Genomic DNA, 25,569 nt, shown 5'->3' with positions numbered 1-25,569 from the left:
GTAACTGAAGTGGAACAATCAGTAACAAATATTTCAGTTTAGTTTCAATATACTAAGAAAAACAAAGTCATAATTTTAAAAACTATGCATCAAACAACCAACCTGTAATACTTCTGTAATTAAAAAGTAGCACTGGAATTACATATTATGAAGATAGGCTTAAATTCAAAGTTTAAAGGGAACTTCTATTTTGAATATTTAACTCTCCACAATGTAATGATAAATTTTGAGCAATCATACCTCTTTGCTTTCATGGAGATTTACAAGTAAACTGTCTGGTGTAGGTAGGAAAATATCTGCAGGGAGAACGGAAAAAAGCATTTTATTAAAGAAAAAAATAACACTGAAAAGAACAAAACATTTCACTGCCCACTGCTATACATACCATGAAAAAGTCTACTTTTCTGATACATATATTAGAGAGAATAATAGCGTCTATATAAAGCTTTTTTTATTCAAAGCAAAATCAACATGTGAATTTCACTTTTTAAACACCAGCTACTCTGTAGTTAGTGTAAGATTATTTTTAAAAAATATGTTCCCTATACATTCAGTAAAATTGAACTAATACCAGAATATTTGAGAGATTCTAATCTTTCTTCTGGGAAAAAAGTAGCTTCTCAAAAATTTAGTTTCCATTTTCTTTTTACTTACCATCAATATCTGACACAATCAGCATCTGAGGCTGAGATAAACCTTCTTGCAAGTTGTAAAACTGAACAGTGCTGTCAAACGTTATGAACCCTATTCTTGTTCTTGAGTCTCCAGGCAGCCTGAAGCATTAAAAAATAAACCATTAAGCCCTAAACTTCTCTCTCAGGACACATACATACACACAGCACCTGCTGATGTTAGCAGAAACTCAGCTCGTGTATACAAGGGTGAAGGAAGAACAAAAGTAAGAAGATCTGAAACATGAATGCAAGTAATATTTCTTCAGTATTTTCTGAAAAGCTGGGATAATGATACGGTTTACAAGACTAAGTGTTACAGATAAGCAGTCACTAATATACTGATGTTTTGTTCCAAGAGAGAACTTAGTAGGTTCATTTAAACATTGCACTGACACATGAAAGAAGGTAGCCTTCTCAGTAGCTGAATAGAAAATAGTGCATTCTGCTCTTTCATAATTCAAAAAACCCATTTAATAATGTAGTTACAGAGAACTTACAGCTCTAAACCAAAATCCAATGTCTCTACAATGCAACATACTTATTTCTTATGTGGACCATATTCCTATGTATAGCATTAAAAAACCCAAAAACTAAACAGGATTTCTCAAATAAAATATAAAACATCAGCAAGTGCTGAAAACCATGACGGCAAACAAAAGCAACAGAGGCAAGTATTGTTTTTACAATCTGGGTATATAAATTAACTAGATATATTGATTTTTTTATAGACTTTGCATGGGAGTTTATGAATTTTCCTAAAATAATTTAACATGTTTCTGAGAATCTGTTGACAAAATACCTGTAAAGATCTGAACAAAGAAAGACTAAACCAATAAATGTAAGTAAAGAATTTTATTGTACATGTTGGTGTCTTTATCAGAAATTAAAATCAAGTTTCCTAAGAAAAACTTGTAGAAAACAGTTTTCAGAGTGAGGCCTCCACAGGATGCAAATTAGTTTTCAAAAGACATGAACACAGCAAAGTTTATTATCCCTCACTCAAAAAGTGCCAACAATCCCATATATGCTGTTCCAGAGCAAAAATGAGAACAGATAGAAAGCAGCACAGGTAGATCTAGGTAACTGTGATCTAAAAAAAACCCAAACTGACAACACAGTTCACCTAGGCAGTCTCACACTGGTGGTTAGAACATTCCAGTACATAGCACCTCAGCCGTTTCAGTGCAAGAACCGGCCAATTTAATCTCTGTAATTCAGTTATTTTTGGCGGTCTTGGAAGGGGGTAAGAGCACACTTTATAGGTGTTTGTACAATCAACATGTTAGAAGTTACAGCTAAATAAGTAAATTATTTGCAGATCCACCTTTAATCACATGCAGGGAAGACAGCAATTTACATGATGAGAGCTTCAGCAACTGTTTTTTTGGGGGGGTTGATTTTTTTGCTTGGTTGGTGCTTTGGTTTTTTTGGTTGTTTTTTGTTTTGTTTTTTTAGACATGTAAGTTGCATTTCAATCTCAGGCAACAGAACTTCTGTTCTTTAGGGACAGAATGTTTACACACTATATGAAGTTTTCTGCAAAACTGTAGGTTAGTATTGTTCATAATAACACGTTAGCTAATTTGAAAAGGTTATTTATATTCTTACTTGTCTAGGTTTTCCAGCAATGACTGACAGACTATTGTCAAATATCCAGCCTCCACTGCATTATGAGACACATCTAAAACAAATAAATATACCGCAGGCTGAGGAGGACGAAGCTACAAAGTAAAAAAATAAAAATAAAAAAATGTTCAAAAATCATATTTAAAGAAATGTTAAAAATGATTAGTCATTAGAAACGGAACTGGGAAAAGGGACTATTTAGAAAAATGCAAAGTATACATTATGCAATAAAACTGATTTACTAACTAAGAGTCATGTGGATAGACTTAACCACAATTCCCAGTGATTAATAATTCCCACTTATAATACGCATACAATGTCATTCTTCAGAACAGAATTGGATATTTTAGTCTCTCCTTCCAACAGCCAACTCAAACATGACTCTCTGACACCAGATATGGAATTCACTCTTCCAAACACCACTGTTCTTTCAGTATGTGGACAACACAATTCATTAAACAGGGTTAAAAATATTTTACCTACATCCTTTTCCCAACCATATATAACAAGCTGTATTTATTCACCGCCAAATGTCTTGGCCACAGTGTTTCAATTCAAAGACAAGAGAACAATTTATTTTTGCTGTTGTTAATAATGTCATTATGAACAGGGCCTTTTCCCAGGCCTTGTTTATCTTGCTTGGAGACAAGACTACTATCACAGTGACTGTAGGTTGACTCCTAGTTGGAATCGTTTCTGTCAAAATTACTACCTAAAAATCTGAACCCAACTTATTCTCTCGTTACTTCATTACTGGTCTTTCAAAACCTATTCAAAGTGAGGGAGAAACCCAGAAACCACATTGCATCAGACTCAAACCAGACTATGCCACATTAAACTACGCTGGATGACTACACACATTCCATTTGCCTTTAACTGACAAGCCTCTGAATAGCTACATTTGCCAAAACTCAAAACATACATGAATTTTAACCATTCTTTGGTGTTAAGAGGATCTTAACAGGACAATTAATACACACCACTGCAGCAATATGCAATGTTAATTTCAAATGCATTTATATTGACACGCAATTGCTGTTGAAGTTACCATGAAAACTTTTTTTACCATATAGTCCGAGGAAGCAATGAATTCCACTGTAGAATTTTGGACCTCTGGCCGTTTGTGAGGCTCTCCATAAGACCGCGTCAGAGGATTATACATAAATTCTTCAGGAACTATAAAAAAAAAAAAATATATATTTTTCTTCCCACCAAAAAAGTTTATATATTTTTCAGCAAATAAAAACCATTACGGCAGCTACAAGCAAACTAATGCAGACATATTTCAATTATCACTAGCAACAGAATAAAATTCACATTAAGGGTACATAAAACAAAGGAACATGACAAGTATCCCAACGAACATCAAAGTTAAATAACTGGAAACAAAAGAAAGTTTATTTTAAACAGCAATATATCCCCAACACCAATGCAAATAGAGCATTTCACAACAACAAGCTTCAGTCTGTATTGTTTCTCATAACCTCTGGCCTGGACTGCAGACAGTATTAGCTGTCATCATATTTCTATTTGCATACTACAACAGCAGTCAACAGAGTAAATTGATTTCATTATAGAAGTAATCAGGATAATAGGATTAAATTTTCCTCATCTCCCAGAAAATTGCAAAACCACCTTTTGCTTCAGAAAATGCACAGCACATCTGACTTGTGATCCACATATTTTAAAAAACATCTTAAGAATGCTGTCATTTTAATGTATATTTTAATCTAAAGTATCCCATGGACTGGTATGATGCAAACACTTGAAAGAGATTCTATAAATGCAAGCATCTCCTGCTAAAAAAAAAAAAAACTTACCATCATTAACTCTATAGCACAGATTGCATTTCCACCTCCTTTGATCAATGAAAGAAACAAAAGGGTTGATATACGTCCTGCAGGATCTGCATCTCACTATTGTGCTTGATGTTATTACTGGTAATTGCTAAAAAGAAATAATGGAAAGCAGTAACAAAGATACATAAAACATTTTACGGAAAACATTACTATGCAGTACAGTGTATAAAAGCTTCGTAAGACTAGATATTCTATCATCTTCCATCTTTTTAGCTCATTTTCATACAGAGTAATTATGATGCCTATTAGAAATATCCTCCCCTTTAAAATCAGAACAATTAATTGTCTTAATCCAATCTCAGAAATCAAAGATATAATAAGGTTTTTAATAAAATTACCTTAAATTACATAGTTATAATAACACAGCTACTATGGTAAGAAGAATTATGAAAGACAGGACAATTTTCAGTGAATAAATATGACAGACAGCAAACCTTACACAAAGAACACATATTATGATGAAAAGACATCATACCAGACAGTTATTCACCTTTTTACATAAATACAAATAAATTACATGGAGAGGAGTTGCTTAACAGTTATGAACACAGCTTCAATCTTACATCATGCTTACCTTCTACTGACAGCATTTATCATGCCAGTAACACATTCAACATGAGCACCTCTTCAAGAGGGCACTGTAAACACCTTTTCAAGACATATCTGACAGTTCTGAGCCCAACACACAGAGCAGTAATTCAGAGCTTCAGAGAACCACAGGCAAGCAAAGATTTCCAACAATAAGGAAAAAATTTTGAAGGACTTGTCCAAAGCTTTTCCCTTATGAATTTCAATGAAGTAGCAATTTCAAGGCTTTTTTCCCCTCCTCCTCTAAGTCCCGAACAATTGTTTTTGCTACTTCTATTAAATTTAGGACTTATAGTTCATTATATTTTATTGTTTGAATGAAAACAGGACAAATGTGTATATTGAATACATATACTAAAAAAAAAGTAAGCAACTTTACCGTTAGGTCTCTGAAGGGATGTAGCAACAAACCCAAAGGAAGCTTAGCTTTGTTTAACAAAGCCTGTGTCTGTGGAATATTTGTCAATGTACATCGAAATGAGCTGAAAGGAAATAAAAACATTATGTTGAAAATGAAATTTTAAAAGATGTTAAAAACATTGTGTTAATACCTGGTTTTAAAGAACTTTGAAATTTAAGAAATCCTATGTTTCACAGAGCTGATTTAATAAACAAAATTAATGCAAAGAGATCTAAAAAAGCCTCCTAAAGAAACCAAAAAAATACTTCCCCACTCCCCAATTTAGTAGTTCAGCAATGCAAGCATACCAAAACAAACTTGCAATAAAGAGATAAAACTGCTTTAGATACAACACTCAATGTAAAATGATGTGGTTTTTATTCATTATAAAGATTTTTTGGGTGAAGGAACTAAACAAGGCATACAGTATTTACTAGTTCTCAGAAAGGAATATTTATATAAGAAAACAGTAGAAAAGGATCTCAAATACTAAGAGAGTCAAAATCTTTTCTTCTGTGTATGTAAAGTGGAGTATGGACTTAAAGCTAAATAAAGGGCACTAAAAAACCCCAATGCACAAATACTGCTGTCCAAAGTGTTCCACACCTAAGAATGATATGAGACCCTCAGTTTTCTGATTCCTGTTTTCTGGTGGGAGGATGCATTGTCACTAGGGCAGTAAGATGAGTTAATTTGGGGCAATGAACAAAGTTTCTTTTGGATAGAATTAAGATCTTTGGGGGAGAAATTTCCATTGTACCTAGCTGCACTTCACTTGGGATAGTAGATAATACTACTTAATGTTAATTAGAGGTGAACACAGACATCACGATTGCAGGATTACCACAGTAAAACATACTCACAGTTTATTCAGTGTATTTCGGCATGATAATCATAATTTTATGGAAAAAAATCCTATGCAATCTTACAAAAATATTCTATGAAATGTGCACTACACTCACACTGCATATAATGCATTCTGATGGCAGTTTCAACATTTGTGTAAGGATGCAGAGGATAAACTTACTTTCAAGAGAAAGGGGTTATATTAGCTCATCACAAAGATTTAAAGTCAGGAGTCAGTTCACACATTTTTTGACACTTTAAATAATTATTAGTCACTGAAAAATGTAAGATGCTATTCTAGACACAGTACACTTACTCTGGACTGCAGTTTAACTTCCTAAGATCAGAATTCAAGTTAGGCACAGGTGCTGGAACTGAAGATACAGGCAAAATATTTCTATCTTGTGTAAGATTTACTGGTCTCAAACTTTCTGGCTGCTGAGAATGCTGTAGACTTAACCCTCCTAAGGAAGAGGACAGTTGGTTCACACTTGGATATTGCTGAAAAAAGTAAGAGGATTGCAAATGGGTAAACACACAATCACATTTAAATAACAACCTCAAATCTTCTTGTAATACCAGTTCTTCCAGACATGTATCAAAAAAAGATACATCAGTAGTTAGTAACAAACCCAAACAAACAAGAAAAAAGCTGTATGGTAGAAATTTAAAAATGCTAAGACAAACGTGACATACCTTCCAAATATGTATCACTGGACAAAATTCAAATTCATGATCTAATCAACATTGGAAGTCACACATAATCCTTCAAGCTTTCCAGGCATAAGAAAACGAGTTACTAGAAAGGCTGACAATTCCTCCCCCTCAAAGATGTTACAACATAACTTTTCCAAGGTACAGAAACTGTTTTTATGTATTTATTTTTAAATCAAACCAAAACAGAACACCATAGAAGAGGTGAAAATGTTAGGTTGGAAGGCACCTCTGAGGCCTGGTAGTCCAACACCCTGCTCAAGCAAGGCTAATTTCAAAGTTAAATCAGGTTGCCCATAGCCTTGTCTATCTGAATTTTGAAAAACCTAAGGATTGAAGATTACACAGCACAATCTCTTATAGTGCTTCTCCACTCCCATTCTGAAGAATTTTCTCCTTATATGTCCAATTGGAATTTCACTTGCTGCAATCTGTAATTGTTGGGTTTTGTCCTTTTACTGTGTACTCCTGAAAAGAATCTAACTCCATCTTGCATTATAGAGAAGATGAAGCTAAATCTTTCAACTTAAAAAAAAAAAAAACAAACATAATTAAACATTTCCTCCAGGTCACATTTTACATTACCTCCATAACAACAAAAGCATTCCTGGATAATATATGCTAACTTATGGTACCACACTCAGATCAGTAAGGAATTTTGATCACCTACAACAACAGCTTCAATACATTTGCCAGCTAGGTCTTATTTATGAGAGTGGGATTTGTAAATCAGTTTTGTTTTCTACACCCCTTCACACATACATAAATGTTGAAGCACTGCAGAGAAGTATTTTGCCAGTGTCTGCCTCTTCTTCAGATTTCACTGCTCTTGATTGACTCCTATGCGACGGGAGCCAGGCGACTGTACACAACTTCTTGGGTGTTTGGTGCTCTCTTTTCCAGGAAAATAGAGCAGATGCAGATATCCTGCTCCACCACACACCCAGCACATGCTCTACAGAGCTCTTTCATCTGGACCCTATACCATGCCTTGTTCGTAAGGTGATTTAATGCTCGAGACCACAGCCCACAGTAGTGCTGTGATCAAATGTATTTTTGCTGATGAAGTACTTCATTATCCTTCTTTATGGTTTCCTATCAATAAAGTACAGCTCTTAGAAACACCAAACCTTAAAACTGTGGATGCTGCTAATAGCTGTGAAGCAAACTTGTTAGGCCTAACTATTTGGAGATATGCTTAAAATTTTAGTTCAAAAGCCTTCTAATAAGAAGTTAAGATTCAGAGATATGACATCAATATTATACTTAACATTTATTGGCTCAGAAATTATTAAAATAAAATATGAAAATATGTAAAAAAAAATATAATGCAGAAGATACTTTTTCCCATGAAGTTACTTCATGAAGTAACTTTTAAACTAAAAATACAAACCTGTGGATAGTGCTGAAACCCAGGATGGCGTCCTGGATTACCAGGCTGCACGGGAGTAGGTGGTGCTGCATTTTGGTAGCCAGGCTGCAGTGTTGGATATCCATGACCAAAGGGCTTAGAAGCTTTTGATGTTTGAGGGCCTGATGGAGCAGGAACTGGGCTGCTGGTCACAGAACGCGTCTCTGGAAGGACAAAAGAAATCCCACAGGTATTGAATATACTAACTATTTCTTTCTTAGAAACTCCTAAATGCTTAACAAACAACACTTTTTCCATTAAGTTTTTGCACTATCCATCAAGCTCTTTATCTGCACTGACCAAATAAATTAGCAAGGAAGACTACTGCAATTATGCTGATAAAAGAGGTACACATGGGAAGATGACCACAGACTTGTATAACTACTAACAAAATGCTATTTTACAAAAAAAAACGCCTTTAAAAAAATATTTCAACTGAACAAAAAAAGAAATAAAAAACCCCTTAGAACCACATTTTATTCCAAGATTTGCACTTCATATAAACCACAAAAGAAACCATGCATGCTTAGTCTCTTCTCTTCCACTTATAAACACCTATAACATAAGGCTAAGGTGACAGAACTATTCTCTAAATGTAGACACAGAGTTTTTCTTGAAGTAATGAAGTCCCTCTTGTATATCCCTGCAGCACAGTTTGGTCCCACTGTGTTTAAAGGCCAAATTGAAAGTAACATAGACCTAAATTCACAGAAAACTTAACAGTTGTAAAGAAATGAAACTACTCTTTAGAAATGTCTACAAATGCGAACTAAGTTTCAGAAGAATTTAAGCTTGGTAAAATCCATCAAGAAAAGTAGCAGGTGAAGAAACCAACCACTCAAGAAATGAACCACCAAGAAACTATATTTGGTGCAAGAACCCCAGGAGAAAAAAAAAAACAAAAAACAACCCCCAAACCCCCACCAGATTGAAAAAATGTAAAGTTGATCCTGTTACTCTTTAATGAAAACAAAAGGAAACAGTTATTTTTAGAATATGCCTTCAGCAGAACCAAAATGGTTAGTTATTAGCTGAGAAATTAGAATTCATAATCTTGCAGCCACGCCTCTGCTACCCTTACTGCATGAGCTAGACCCTGTGTGGATAGCAGTATTGGCTTTTTACTTGAAAGAGATTTCACTTTACAGGGGAATCCATCAAACTAAACAAACCACTGTATCATTCTCAGAGGCCAGGGCAATGCAAAAGAGCCAGAGGTGGACGCCTCCCAAATTACTCCAATTAGCATTTAAAATACTGGCTAACATACCTACATTGAACAGCATCTTTTCTACCTGCTCTCAATATGACAGCTCTGCACATCCAACCTGGTTGATTCTGTGATTCTGTGATCTCAAGTCTGAGGTAGTCTGCTAGTAGGTTCATTTAAAACAAATCTGACACTCCTGTTATTTTTAGAGATAAAAATAAGCAAAACAGCAGCCATTTTCTTTAAATGAAGAAAAAAACCCAAGAAAATAACCTGATCCAAGAATCTCTGCAAACTGATACTGTTGGTGTCTCAAAACTTCAGTGGCATGCTATCACTGTCTACAACTACCTTATCGCTGTCTACAACCACCTGAAAGGAGCTTGTAGTGAGGTGGGTGTTGGTCTCTTCTCCAAGGTAACAAGTGACAGGACAAGAGGAAATGGCCTCAAGTTGCACCAGGGGAGGTTTAGATTGGATATTATGAAAAATTTCTTCTCTGAAAGGGTTGTCAAGCATTGGAACATGTGGTTGAGTCACCATCCCTGGAGGTATTCAAAAGACGAGTAGATGTGGTGATTAGGGACATGGTTTAGTGATGGACTTGGCAGTGCTGAGTTAACGGTTGGACTTGATGATCTTAAAGGTCCTTTCCAACCAAAACGATTCTATGATTCTATGCCAACTATCATCAGCTACTAACATCAACACAATAAATCAGGCATATAGTACAGCCTAGACAAAGATGCTTGCTTTCACACAGAGCATAGTTTCAGCACTACCCTCAATATTACAACAGAAAGTATGACTTATAAAACAGGGAAGTTTTATTAAACGGTTACTCCAACTTCAGTGTTAAAACTGTGGAAAGGGATTAAAATAAGCAAGGTATGTTCTCTCTGATGACCTCCCTCACTCCTTTCATAGGCATTTCCTTTCACCTACTTGTTAATTAACGATAAACAATACCAGAAATAGAAAAAAAATCATAAACTGTAAATATTTAAATCTTTAAACAAACAATTCAAAATTAACATGCGATAAACTGCTTACCTGGATAGCCACCCCCTTCCAGGGCATCATAATTGTTCAGAACAGGAGAGGCACTGCTTGTAGTAGAGGAACTATCAATTGCTGGGGGAGGAAAATAATTTAAAGTTAGGTACTTCAGAAATGGCAAATTTTTGAAAAATAGGAGACTGAGAATTTTTTTCTAAAAACTTGGGTAAGAAACTGTCAAGAAAGATCCCAGGAAAAAAAGATCACTTCAGCCCTAAGACTTGAAAGCTACCACCACTGCAAAGAGGAGGGGGAGGAAGAGATAAACAATTCACATGATATTAAAAAACAAACAAGCAAGCACATGCCCAACAAACAGCAAGAGACAGATCAATGGGAAAAGGACAAAAACAATGAAAAAAGTTGTTTCTTGAAAGAAAAGAATATTTTTCTATTAAAGTGAAAGTTCTTTCTAGACTGAAGCAACTTATAACATTTTTAAAATAGTCTCTATCGTGACTTCCTTCACAACTGCAAACAACAAAAGATTCCCATCGTCTTCAGTGATTATGCACCATTCCCACCTCCAAGGAAAACTAGCAAGTATTTATTTCTTCCTTTCTGCGCTGTTGTAATTCACGGTTTGTGTTGTTCTCAATGTAAAGCTTCTATTTTCCATTGGACGTTGACAAGAGGTCTCACCTTCAGTCCGAATAAACAGTTACTTTTGGCTGTACCAAAAGTAACTATGTAAAAGTAAGAAACAAAAGTTAACTAGCCAAAAGTAAAAAACACAGGGGCACATCCTTAGTACTGAAGAGACTCCTAATGCTTAATCTTTAGTTCACCCTATGCATGTATCTTGAATATCTTACTGTAAAACATCGCAAACAAAAATATATTTAAAAACATTTCTTCCAGTGCCATTTCACATACATTTCCAAAGAAAAAGGGCCAAGGAGGTTAAATGTATCTGCTCCTTAAAACACCCCAAGCCATGAAGCACGACAGGAAAGAACAAGCATGTTTAAGAAATCAAAAGAGACAATTATATATATAACTTTTGTGGCAGAACAGACTCAAAAGGGATTCACTGATACTGTTCTACTCAGAAGGATCAACTGCGACCACACAACCCATTGTGAAGCTGAATATATTTCAAGGGAGAACTTCAATGGTGGAACGTTTGAGGTTTGATCCTCCTTCAACTGAGATTTCCAAGTAAAGAGACTCCTGCATATGGAAACATCACTGACATCTGGGACACATTAATACCATGGCAATATCATGTGTGTATAGATTATTTTTGAGTAGTTTGTCTTTAAAGCATTCAGCTAAGAAACAGAAAAACTATCCCGAAAAAAACGTAAAACTTGTTAACAATAGATTTTATTTTAAGAAATATACTAACACTGTGAAACTCACACAGCATTAATGTCCAGAAAATGAGTTTGCTCTTTTCACTGGGAAGGTATTAATGATACAGTGAGTTTCAAAAAAGAAATATTATATACTTCCCAAGCTCTGCTGGAAAAGGTAAGAGAAACCAACTTTACAAATATATGAAATAGTATATTTTAAAAGCGTGCTGTAAGTAAAAATAACACAACTTAGTCATACTTCTACTACAAAAAACTCTATGCATACTTTCTGACATACAGAAACGTTTTAGTCAGAAAGTATGATCTCAGATATTTTGAAATACAAACAAGGTCTGCCTAACTTAAAATAAGGAAGTCAATCCTATTACTGAGTATCCCATATACTTACTGAAGACCTTTCACTTAAGGTCTTTGCTTCTGAAGAACTTTCAGATTTTGTAACATATTCTTGAGGACTGCCAGCATCCCAATGCCTACAAGAATTACGATGTGCCCTGTTATACTCTCCACTGAAAAACAAATAGTTGACTCAAAAACAATGAGTTGTACAATTTCCTGCAGACCAAAAGTAGCTTCAACCTCTCAGCTGGTCACACATGTCATGGAAATCTCACAGATTCTACATTAATAAAAAAAACACAAGAACTTCCACAAAATTAAACAACAGATTTCCTATGCTTAAATTAAGCTACAACAGCTGTCAAAGTTTACTTGACTTCAGCGTAATAAGCACCAAACTAGAGGACATATTAGGAAGACACAAAAAAATGTTTTATTAAAAAAAAAAAAAACAAACCCACTGCTTAGACAAAAGTAACACTTATAACATGCTTTTACAGTTAAGTAATTATTTTACAAATGTAACTTTTGCTTTCAGAGTTTTCAAGAACTCTTTGGCAACATAGTTAAAGATCTAACTGGTAAGAGTAACAAAAAAAATTGAGAAGCTACACAAACACAAGCAACTAGGTGTCCAACACCTGTTTTTCATAAAACCACTGGCACAGCCCAAGCTAGAAACCTGTATACAGGATCTGTTTAGGATTGATGTTAACTCCTGGTGACAGGGCATAAAAACAGGATGCTTATTAATCAGGTAGCGTATGTACAGAACCTGTGTGCATAAGACAAATTTAAACAAGATAAATTTAAATACAAGGATAGCTCAAAGGCTACAGGCTTTAGCAAACTACTGAACTTGAGAAAGACGGTAGGGAGTATGAAAACTTTGTCTCTGGTAGGTTTAGGGAACAAAGTAAGGACACAAAGGTTGGGGCTGATAAAAAAAGAAAACTCTCTTACATATCCCTTGACAGAAACCTTAGCATGGGATTAGGCAAAGATAATCATCTGCAGATAATTCAGTAGGTAGCCCTGCAATAAAAAAAACAAAATGCTCTCCTGGCTCTTTTAGCCTAACAATTAGACAGCTGAGTTCAAATGGTAGCTGCATCACAATAGCCAGAAGAAACTTTAAATCCCAAAGTGGAATTTTTTTCTAGCTGGTAAAGTCTAATTAGACTCAGCATTAGAAAAAAAAAACCTGGTATCTAAAATTAGGAAGTATCCTTAGATTTAACAAGAAGAGTTGTAACAGTTACTATGCACAATTTAATACTAACATTCAAGCCTGCTGAAAGATCAAACGTGCTACCACACAAAGGGCAAAAAAGTTAAGAAACTGAATCAATACTCTGAAATAGCAAGAATTACACAGGATATGCAAAGTATCCTAATACTTGTGCTCCACTAGGGGTGGGGGTAATAATATCACTTATATTGATACTATTGCAGCCTCCAGATACTGTCCTTCTCTGGTTGGAACAAGGACAAGTGTCTTTGGCTGAAAATGCCTTCCTCCTTGGAAGAACAACAGCAGAAACTATTTTCTTCTACTGTTCTACCAATAATTCAACATAAGAGTTGAATCAATATTAGAACCACAGATTCATAGAATCGTTTTGGTTGGAAAGGACCTTTAAGATCACCAAGTCCAACTGTTAACCCAGCACTGCCAAGTTCACCACTAAACTATGTCCCTAAGCACCACATCTACTCGTCTTTTAAAGGCCTCCGGGGATGGTGACTCAACCACTTCCCTGGGCAGCCTGTTCCAATATCCAATCTAAACCTCCCCTGGTACAACTTGACGCCATTTGCTCTCATCCTATTCAAATGGATAACATGAACCCATCACACTGTTCTTAATTATGATCTGGATGTCTTCATTATTTTGCTCCATTCTTCATGATATCATTAAGAGTGCACTAAGCTATTATCACAGTATTCTCGTTTTATGATTTAATTATTTTAATAAAACTCAATTATATGGCACTGATTTTTTCTGCCTAGTTACAATATGAATTATAAGCTCAAAGGAAAAGTTACAAAAGTTTGCTATCCCAAATTAATACTCAAAGTCAGCACACACAAATGGAAATAGTATACCAGCACAAGGTATGTGCTATTACTTCCATCTATCAACAAGGGTCTAATGTTTAATCCAATTATCTAATGTTAAGTCTAATGTTTAATCTCAAAAAGCTTTTTACACTGTTACACTCATTTGTAAAGACTTTTCTTTAAGTTAGAAGAAAAAAAGTTACCATCCAACAAACTAAGATGGTGAGAAACATCAAACTCACAAAACCAGGCCATTCTGACAAAATACAGGCAGAATCCTTGCAACCAAGAACATAACATTTCAATAAATCAGGACAAACTGCTGCGTAAAAAAAAAAAGTAAACAAACTTTTTAAGTTCCCTACAAAGCAAGCAGGTTAAAACTGAACCTATGTGCCTGACCATAAAGACATACCTTAGGAGGAGGAAAAAAGCAGCACAGATTAATTTACTGTCTTAAAAAGCACACTTACTACCTTTCAATATTTACTTTACTACCTTAATTGTAAGAGTTCCCTATATGTAAAATGGGAAACAAGGTAAACGCTCTTTAATGTAATGATACAAATGGCACTAGTTGCTTCACACAAGCAATTATCAGTCCAAGTTCTAGAGCTTGTTATCTTAAGAGTTTAAAACCTACTGCAAATAAAAATATTAAAAATATAGTAGTCTTGCAAGTTATGAGTAATAATACTTTGTTAGACACATAAAACATCTGATATTAATATTAGATGATATTAATAACATCTGATAAAAAAAAAAGACCATTTGCTGACCACTACTGAACTCCTTTTTGTTAACTACACTAATAACAGCTGGGAAATTTCTGGTTAACTTGATACACCATGAGTCAGAGTGACATTTTGTCTTAAAAGAAGAAAAAGCTTCAGGGGATGGGAAAACGGAACAAAACTCGAGTAGGAAGAGAACAAGATACTGGTGTAAAGCTAAAGCCAACCTGCTTCCTCATCCTCCTCATCCTCTTCCTCATCATCTGAACTTGATGACAAGGGAGCTGGTGCAGAGCTAGCTTGGTTATTAACATATCCACCATACTGCATGCCTGTGAAGTGGAAAGCACAAACACAAGAGTCAGACTGACAGGAAAGATGAGAAATGAAAGTCACAAATCATTGAATTAGAAGTGAGAGAAATTAGCCGTTCTAGACAAAATCCCAACATGCAAAAAGTTAAATCTACAACCCTAGACTATAGAACTATAGCTCATATATGAACTATATGAGCAGTACAGCAGAAGCAGTTTTTAGTGGGCTAGTTTAGCAAAGTATTAATAGCACACAGAAATTAGCAGGAAGTTTTTTACATATATATATATATGTGTGTGTGTGTGCACATGTATATCAGGAAGTTAAACACACACAGTTTTTCTACGTATGTATTTAATATTAGTTTGTCCACTGGAATACTTTCATAAGTTAATATACAGAAATAAATGAGTTCCTTTCCAGATAAATTAAAATTGTGTTATGAAAACATTAATATTCAACTTTTGCTTGGCACACCTGCCCCTTTTAAGACAGGAATAATTCACGTTGGAATTCTGAACACTGTCAGAAATCAATGAAATATACTGCTGCTGCAACATGCGGGAGTACAAACATATACCTCAGCAACACAGTCAGTGAAATTTAAGATAGGTAAACCTGAAAACTTGGTTAGTCTTATTTTTAAATCAGTGCCTAAATTCAGGCTCATGGACTCATATTTGAGCACCTAAATACACTATCCACTTTTAACATCTGGTGACAACTCAACAACTCTTACCACTGTCACCTCCAAACCATAATCTATAAGGTTTTTTAGTAGTGGGGTTTTTTTTATTTGTTTGTTTTTACAGTATCTTCTCTAAACATATGCGAACAATATACAAAAGCAGCACATACACATACCATTTTAAAACAGAACAAAGCATGCAGCAATGGCTTATAATTAATTTCCGACATTACTCATTATTGATGCAATTTCAGCACCTCCAAGAAATCTTAAGTTTCTCTTGTCATGAGCAGGGTTAGCAAGGGTCTTAAATATGCTTGTAGTCAGGCATCCTAAATAAATGTAAGTGACCACTGTTTCTCTCTTAGTAATCCAATGGATTGCTATAGCAAGAAAGTATCCTAATTCTTCAAAACTCTTCAAAATTTTTCAGACTCTTGAAAGTTTGGGATTTTTTTCCCTGTAGAAGCACTGTGGCACCATTACTGTTCTTTGTTTTAACACTATAGAGCACTACAGAAGTGTTGTATGTTATGCATAATCTGAAACCATCACAGTAATTAATAATCCCCCCATTCAGAACTTAAATCAGCTATATCAACCTTTATTTTATTTAAACTATGGGCTAAAAATGCTGTTAGTTTCATGGCTTTTTTAAAAAGGGTTAGCAAACGAACCCAAGAGGACCACTTCAATTTCACTTAAGAAAAAACAACAGAATCAAAGTGAAGAGTATCTATTCAAACAGTGGAAGTAAAAAGAAAACTGAACAAAACCATATTATCACAACATTCTTGAGAAGCTGAACTTTCACAGAGGTTAGTGCAAGAAGAAACTGACATTATTTCACTTTATCTAGTGCATTAATACTCCTACAATTCCAATCAAGTTTCTCCACAATACAAGCAGTCACAATGATGAAGGCAAAATCAACCCAAGTGCAAACAATGCTTCAGTTTCTCTGTACTGCTAAAACACAGGACTAACTCAAGTGATTCATAGTCCATCTTTTATGAAGGCCACTGAATGCGCTTAATAAGGAGGATACGAGAAAACCGTTCTCTGTGCAAAACCAGACTACAGCCAAGGAGACCGTGTCTTTTCTCAGGCCTGGGAGAGCTACCGAGGAGTAAGACAGAACAACTGCATTATTGTGAAGGAGAAAAAATAACTTAAAATAATTAACATGCAAGTAAAAAGGAAAGAGTCAGGATGACAAGAAGAGATGCACTGTAACACAGAGAGCCGCAGTAAAAGAAGATGGGCGTAGTGTGAGAGTGCGAAGACAGACCTCTAACAAACACAATGTATGCAGATAGGAGAAAAAAAAGAAAGTAAATCTACCTGTAAAGGGCATGCCAGTGCAAAAATTCCAAGCATGGGCAGATGAGAGAAAAAGACTGAATTAGTCATTCTACTAATGCTACTTTGGAGTCTTTGGAATGTTTTTTTTGGAAAACAAACAAACATCTACTGCTAAAACTCCCCCTTCTCCAGTCACTGGTCACATACATAAAGGATGCATACGTTCAGAAAGAACACAGAAAAAGAGACTAAAAAATAAGCTAGTGACACACAAGCTTAAGAATCATGAACTACGTCACTATGAATCCTCTGGAGGCAGGGCTGTTTTGATTCTTACCAGTCTTAGGAGCTTTCATAGATTTTTATTTTCATTGCCAGCAGTACTACAAAATTCTGCCTTTAGGATACTCCTGCACTGCGCTAGTACAACTGTCCAGCCACAAAAACAATATAAGAACTGATCTGGCTGAAAAATAACGTAGTTTGAAATGTCATTCTCAGGTGGAGAAGCCTCCAGTTCTGGTTCACTGCCCAGCAGTGCTACTAGTAGGCCAGCACAGGGGAGAAAGCAACTGAAGGGCAGAAATGGGTGGCTGAAGACAGCATTCCAAGTGCCACCATGTGCCTAATCATGATTTCTGCTGTGACAACTCAGTTCTGCTTAGCATTTTTTACAGGGTCGCTAATAATGTTAAAGTCTCCCACTCTTGAAACTGCAAAAGCTTATTTTGAAATCATTATTTATTTTGAGTGAGATTACTCCTTAGGTCTGGCTTAAAACGCAACCATGTAATTTCTTGGACTGGAAATTTCTAAACTCTGCTACCACTGTACCTGTAATATAATAATATCTCACTCTAAGGCTTTATACCACTATATTTCACAAACACCTAGAAATGTAGGTGGGCAGACACAAAAGGATAAACTGGGATAAGAACTCATTTGCCTATGAAATAAACCAACTATTTAGGTATTTTAATTACAATTACCCATACCATGAAAGACTTTAAAACATAAAGCGTACATTTTATGTGGCTTAAGTTTCATAACAGAGGCCCCAACAAAAATGAAAAAAACACATGCAAAAATAAACTATATTCTGAAGGTCTTTAACTGGCTCTCTAACCACAACCCTCATATTTTCAATGAATTTACTATGGCATTAAGATCTTAATATCACAAATAGTAGTTCTTCCAAAATGAACCCTCCTCTTCTCCATTCTTAAAACTCTTCGCTTTAAATTATTTTCATTTACTCAGCAGCTCCTCTCAGCAACATAAAACCTAAGGAAGTCTACAAATAACATCCAGACAGAACACACATTCTCAAAGTTCATCTCTAGGATGCCATTTTCAAGTAAATTAGTTTATCTGCATTAAATCTGTATGGATATTTATGTAAGATTAAATAGGCTTTAATACATTTTAAGCTTCTTGTCCTGTTAGAACTTATAGAAGTAAACAATTAGAATATTTTAATTCTGTATAGGAATGCCTGCACAGTGGCCTAAAACAATGAAATCCACTTTAAAAATTAATTCAAACTGGTTTTCCAGAATGCTTTCATGTACACAACACTACTCTATAATAAGAAAAAAATCAGTTCGTTTAATCTCTGCATAAGAAACACACTTGGAATTCTAACAACCCAGACAAATATTCAGTAGATGTGTTCTATTTTTTCAGTAGGTTAATTTATACAAATAAAGCTATCACACTTAATTGTTGATAAACAGGTATTGCAAGAGTACATTATGTATTTCAGATTCCTCAAATGAAACTAACTGAAAAGAGTTTGAAGTCTTCTAATGCTTATAAAAGTATCATCTAAACATAGAAACATACATGTGTAAAGACATGTATGGACATGGATTTATTATTGATTATATTAATGTAAATACAACTAGATCAACGCAAACTCCTGACAACTTATCTTTATACTCCTGACGTAGGTATATTGTTGGTTTTAAAGTGTGCTCATTCAGCTACATATTGCATTAACTTCACTTACATGGAAGTATTTGAATTTAGTGAAGAGTTCAGCAGCAACTGTAGCGATTTGTATTTAGTGTACAAAGTGTTCACATATTATACAGGAATCACTGCACGAACATATATGTTGCATATCCAGGTAAGCACAGTTAAACAACTAAAATCCTTTTTCTCATTAAAGACACGGTTATGCGATTTCTTTGGAAGACGAAGCAAGTTTTTTCTAGCAAGCACATCTACATTACAAATTCCACCCAGTACAAAAATCAACTATAAAACTGTGCAAGAACAAAGCACAGTTCCAAAAACTGATTTATCATTTTCCTTAAAATGGTACACTGTACATAGGACTTCAGAGTAATGAAGAATTATCTTTTTGCCTGTAAAATACACAGAGCTGATTCACAGACAACTTCTTTACATTCTCCACTCCACCAGAAAAAGGAGAAAATGGAGGAAAAGGGGAAATTTAAACGTTTATGTCAGAGGACTTTTAAATTTAAGAATAAAAAACATGCTGTGACAGTCACACACCATGCTTTTAAGAATTATTTTGAACATTAGACATATCACATTGTTCTGGACAAAATTAATGCCTATTCGCATCTCATATACCAAGTTCTTTTTCCATACGAATTTAAAATTTTGAAATTACCAAGAGAAAACAGAGCCAAAAAAAATAAAATCAGCACAGTCAATTAGATTTGGAATACTAGATACAGAAACATGTAACAGTCAAGAGGCAAGTCAAAACATCAGGGCAGAATTAGCATGGCTGCATAAGGCTCAAGACCCAACTGATTCTTTGTCAAGAGGCTATCAACATCAGAATAGGAAGGAGCTTCTACAAGAACTTCTCTATTCTCCCACAAGAACTCCTCCACCAGCTTTCCACGGGAGCTTACAGTTAGGGAATAAGAAAACAATCCTACCAGTTTGAGTTTAATACTCAAACTCGCTGTTTCCCAGTGCTAGCAAATTGCTAGTTTACACCTGATTTTTCAATAGAGACTGATTACAAAAGCTACTTTTAAGACCTTCTTCCAAGAAGTTAAAATAGTAAGCAGCTTTTTAGAAGAATAAAGGAACTAAAAGAAGGGCTTTTTGAGGAAGAGACATGTAAGACTGCCAACAAGACAAACAAACCAAAGATTACATATGGCCAAAGGAAATCAAACAGAAGAGCTAAGAGAAGCTAGAATCAAGGTGGTACAAAACAAGAACACTAAGGGAGCCTGATGAGATGCAAAAGGTGTACTCAAGTCAGACAAAGGCAGAAGAGCAGCAATAAAGCTTCCAGCATTCACGTGCGCATGTGGAACAGGACAGAAGTCTGTACTCTAACCTCCCATTCCCTTTTATTTAGTACCTTCCTGAAGGGTTGACTCTGGTGACTGTGTAACAGAGGGTGAAGATCGTGGCTGCGAAGAAAGGCTTGGAGCAGGTGTCCTTAGTGATGACATCACAGCAGAAGAAGCAGATGTTCCAGCCCCAGGCTTGGTAAACGGAACGCTCTGGCTCACCGAGTGCATGGGCTGTGAAGAATCAACGCCACCTGAAAACAACAGAGAAACCAGGAATGCTTTGTATTTGCACAGACAATTACACAATGCAAGCAATCACATTTGATTTTACAGTAACGACAAAAACAATACAGTACTTCAAAGAGAGGTGCCTTCAAACAAGGATATATGGAAAAGTTGTGTTTTTTTAAATTAAATATCTATAATGTTAAAACTCCATTAAAATGAACAAATTGCTCTGACAACTAACAGCAAAAGGAAAGCATGGAGTAAGACCAATATGAAGCAGAAGCTAAATTGGTCCATTTTTGATCCATCCCCACAACTCCATGCTTTTACAGGTTTCTCTTCGCAGATAAGAGGAACACAGTTGATGTCAGATAGCTCCCTCGCAATATTCCTCCCACAGGCAGGAAACCTGAAAGTCAGCTGTGTAGCAGACCATATTCTGCCTCCCTCACAGAGCTGGCACTTTGCAACTTTGGTACTCAATTATGAGACCCATATTCCAAGCAATCTGTTTCAATCAACCCTGAGTATTCCGCAGAACTTCTGATGTGTTTTAAACATCTGGACTAGATCTAATCCGCTTTAAAAAGTCAGATTAGTGCTTTGAGAGATTTAACACAGTCCAGTTGAAATTCCTATCAGATAAGGACAATATAACTTCAATTAAATTAGCTTTTAAGAGGGTCGCTCTTTCTTTATACATTGAAAAAATTGATCATATCATTATTCCTTCTAAAAAACTGGCAGACCAAACTGTTAAAAATTAGAAAGGAAATGGTTTGACCAACACTACTCAGTAAACAAAGAAACTAAGCAAGAATAAAATTCACTGTTTGTATTTGTAGAGTACTTATTTAAGTTATAGAATTCACTACAGGATGCACATGTAATCCTAACTTTGCTTCCTCTGCACATAGAGCAGTGTAGTTCATATGGTCCCTGACTTTTCCTTAAATAATGGAGCTGATATCTGAAAGGATTTCACGGGGAAAAGTTGAGGCTACCTTTAGAGGGGGAAGAAGAGGCAGCTTAAAATGATCCTTCTCTTTACTGTCAAAATTAACAGCATACATTTTCACCACCTTAATGGAACTTTTATTTATTACGCAGTTTTCAAATACAATGTTGAGCATACATACAGCTTTTTCACAAGTGTTATCAAAATCAAAATATGTATTTTTCCAAAGTACATACACACAGCATTTTCTAGTGAAATGTACTTGCTATAACCTCTGCTTCTATACATTATGTCTTGTAGACTCCCCAGGGAAGCATCAGCACCTGCCAGAAGAAATGTTCTTGTCAGGGTAGCTACACAGCTTCCTCAAGCAAGATATGCAAGATGACAAGGGAAGCTCTTTGCAACATTAGTTTGCTTACCCAGGTTGTGCAGCAGAGAGTTGTTTATGGGGTTATGGTATTTTCCACACTTCAAGTCAATACAGCAATGCTTGCAGCATCAAGAACTGCTGCAGAGCATCCCAAATGCTGTAATGTCAGTGTCACATGTTCAAAGCCAAAATCAATTTACAGCCAGATTAGCTAAGGATGTAATACCTTCCTGCCAAGTACTAGTATCTATTCTCAAGGAAAAGTTAACCAAAATATCCTTCAAAATTATGTGGATCCTTTACATGTATTGTAAGAAAATGTTTTTAAACTCTGAGCAAATAGAAGTAACCATTTTTTCCTTTACAAAAATCCAACCTGCAAAATTATATGTTAAAGTTTATTTGGTGACTCTGGAAACATTTTGAAAGCCATAAGTAACTAAGACCAAAACATGTGGACGAAGTTAATCTTTAAAAATACATCGTTAGTAACTATCTATGGTTATGGTAATTAGGCTATCGATTTTTTTTTCCTCTGACCAGTAAAAAGACTGTACTCTGTCATATAAGTATTGATCAATTTAGGATGGCATATCTTAGCTCAAGACAAAGTTAGACTGAACACCAGTTTAGAGTACAAGTTTCTCATCAGCTTATCCAGGACAAGCCCGATCAGGCCATATAACATTCCCACCAACCGATGTCATGAGAAGCCAAGAGCTCTGTCAGGCTGCAATAAATATAAAACCCATCTCGGTGACACAATATTTTCTGTTTTTCACCTTCCACTCCTCCCACGTTTAATGTGCACTGAAGTTTTCCCTCGTGCCTTTCAACCATGAACACCTCTTGCACTAAAAATGACCAAGTATACCAGTTGGTTACAAAAGCCACGTACCAATAAAGATCTACAGTTTAAAAGTATGTTACAGAAAGAATCCGCAGAGCTGTGCAAATTAGCAGTGTAATTCATCATTTTTCCTATATGCTATGACTTACAGTTTTTATTTAATTTTCCGACCTGAGACCTACAGCTAGTAGTTAAAAAGTGTATCACCACAGTATCTTATCATGTTTTCAGAAGAGATGCAAGAACCATCCCCTTTGAGTTGCTACAGCTGCGATCTTGATTTCCTGCCCACCCCCCCCACCCCGGCAACACGCAGTTTCTACCAGATTCACCACCTCCCTGCAGCTTGGGTTTCAGCAGCATCCTATCTCTCTGACTTTCTGTATCTCGGCTGCAGTCTTTCCCCTTTTTCCAACCACACCTATATTAGCAGATTTACAGGATTATAGCCTACATTCCTATGGAACTGGGGCAGCAAGGACTTTAGATCCTGATCTGACATAAGGGTTAGTATGTGCATGAGATAAAGAAATTAAAGTGTCTCCTGCTCAAGCAGACTGCCTATGATTTCAGGACAGTAAACAATATCCAGGAAATAAAGAAACCCACACCATAAACCCTCAGAAGTAGTTCTCCCTTTCCTCAAGGAGGCAGGGAGGAGTCCAGTAAAATTTGGGCATCCTGGCTGACATCCACACTGACTGCAAAGCACCAAGAAAAAGAGTGCACCAATTTCAGCTGAAATAAGCTGGAAAAACATAAAGGAAAGGTACTGACCTAGAAAGACAAAAAGCCTAAATAATACAAAGTGTGTTATTTACATAGCATAACACCGCTTCTGGACAGATTTATACTGACACTGTTCTGCTGAAATACAGAATTCAAAACTATAAGAGGGCATTTTTGCTAGATGAAACTAGTTTAAACCAGTAAGCAGAAAAATATCAAATTAAATATTTGTATTCCACTTTATTTATACTTCCTAAAGCAATGAAAATTATTCTCACTGGCTGCTATTCATCAAAACAAGTCAACTGCCAGCAAAAGATTCTTCTTAAATAAATTTCTTCTAGTGAAATCTCAGCAAGCTTTACTGAAAATACTTTAGTGATTTCAGACAGTGGCTGCCAAATTTTTAGAAAACAGACTTTGTTGCAGTTCTATATCCTCAGTACGTGACATACAACAGCTCAGGGGTTTGGTCTTAACAGATTCAGCATTCTGAGGGCTTTCCAAGGCCTATACAAACTGGTTTCTTTAAAAATCCAAATATAAGTCCGAAGTTTAGAACTTTTCCGATTCAACTAGAAACCAATTCAGAAATCACCAAACTTCTGAAAAGCTTACACCCGCCTACGTTTCCTGAGTAAGTCCTGTTTAAACACACACATTTTATTAAAAACATGGCATTCTTCTGTGTAAAGAATGTTTCATTTTCATCACAGAGAGTTTTCAGTGTTCACTGACTGCACAAAACTGCTACTGAAAACTACATTAGGACAGCAGTATCCTGAGTGACAATCTTCCTAAGATTTGCTTATCAATAATCTAAGGATTGTAAGGGGTCTTCTTTCACAGCAGAGCAGCAATAACAGCAAACTGTCTTATTGGCACTCTGACTAATAGTAGGATACTGTATCAAAATTTCTTTACATGAACAGTCACAGAAAGCACACTTATGAATTTCAGTATATTATGAATTTTTTTCCAAGCAATTTGGCTAAAAACTATGCACAGAACAGACTGCAACTGTTTTCCATCACTGTTTCCTTCCTGGAGGACAGCAGGGAGGATGAAATATTCAGAAAAACTCCTTCTTATGAATCATTCAGCATTTCCTTAAATTCCTTGTGTGTTGTACTCAGACACTTTCCAAGGATGTATAAGAAATGGCAAAGAATTTTCAAGATCCGATTCCTTTTTTTAAAGGCTGCAAACAATTAGAATACTATACATAAAATGACTCCATCTAAGAACAACAAACTGCACTGGGAAATTCAGGAAGCATACCAGTGTCCTAAAAAGTAAATTAATTATGCCAGGACCAAACAATTATTTGCCATCTTTTATTAGGCAGGTGGTGTAGCAATGAATTTTTAATATATTTTAGTCAAAGACGTTGAATTCTAGACTAAAAAAAAAAAGTTGGATATTATTGGAGGCAGTCTGTTTAGCCCCAGACTTCAAGAATGATGTAAGTCTTTAGAATTTACTAATAAAACAGCCCGGCTCTTCCTCCAGCCTAGCTACTGGTTGCTATCTTTATTTGCTCTTACCCAGTCAGTAAATACAGAATAATAGAAGAGTTCCGAGTTTGAAGGGACCTTTAAAGGTCATCTAGTCCAATCCCCCTGCAATGAGCAGTGACATCTTCAATGAGATCAGGTTGCTCAGAGCCCCATCCAGCCTGACCTTGAGTGTTTCCAGGGATGGGGCATCTACCACGTCTCTGGGCAACCTGTGCCAATGTAAAAAATTCCTTCCTTATATCTAGTCTAAGTCTACCTTCCTTTAGTTTAAAACCACTACCCCTTGTCCTATCACTACAGGCTCTGCTAAAAAGTTTGTCCCCATCCTTCTTGTAAGCATCCTTTAAAGGGGGCTGAAAGGCTGTAACAAGGTCTCCCTAGAGCCTTCTCTTCTCCAGGCTGAACAACCCCAACTCTCTCAGCCTGTCCTCATAGGAGAGGTGCTCCATCCCCCTGATAAT

The 25,569-nt window shown here is 35.8% G+C and overlaps 1 protein-coding gene across 2 annotated transcripts in view; it reads right to left on the bottom strand.

Moving 5' to 3' along the window:
- Nucleotides 1-25,569, bottom strand: part of SEC24B (SEC24 homolog B, COPII coat complex component) — a 51,234-nt gene that overhangs the window by 15,458 nt on the left and 10,207 nt on the right. The window contains exons 3-13 of one of the 2 annotated variants that reach the window (XM_068403394.1): nucleotides 20,516-20,701; nucleotides 15,074-15,178; nucleotides 10,382-10,462; nucleotides 8,101-8,282; nucleotides 6,310-6,494; nucleotides 5,127-5,229; nucleotides 4,121-4,247; nucleotides 3,367-3,476; nucleotides 2,283-2,395; nucleotides 655-773; nucleotides 241-296 (exon numbers count right to left, since the gene is read on the bottom strand). In XM_068403394.1, the coding sequence (XP_068259495.1) occupies nucleotides 241-296; nucleotides 655-773; nucleotides 2,283-2,395; nucleotides 3,367-3,476; nucleotides 4,121-4,247; nucleotides 5,127-5,229; nucleotides 6,310-6,494; nucleotides 8,101-8,282; nucleotides 10,382-10,462; nucleotides 15,074-15,178; nucleotides 20,516-20,701 (1,367 nt within the window). The remainder of the gene's footprint in view (nucleotides 1-240; nucleotides 297-654; nucleotides 774-2,282; nucleotides 2,396-3,366; nucleotides 3,477-4,120; nucleotides 4,248-5,126; nucleotides 5,230-6,309; nucleotides 6,495-8,100; nucleotides 8,283-10,381; nucleotides 10,463-15,073; nucleotides 15,179-20,515; nucleotides 20,702-25,569) is intronic. The other variant, XM_068403395.1, reaches the window with a different exon arrangement.

Source organism: Nyctibius grandis, chromosome 6 (genome assembly GCF_013368605.1).
Source record: "Nyctibius grandis isolate bNycGra1 chromosome 6, bNycGra1.pri, whole genome shotgun sequence".
Classification (NCBI taxonomy): Eukaryota; Metazoa; Chordata; class Aves; order Nyctibiiformes; family Nyctibiidae; genus Nyctibius; species Nyctibius grandis.
The sequence above is the reverse complement of the archived record's forward strand: the minus strand, read 5'-3'. Positions and strand labels throughout refer to the sequence as shown.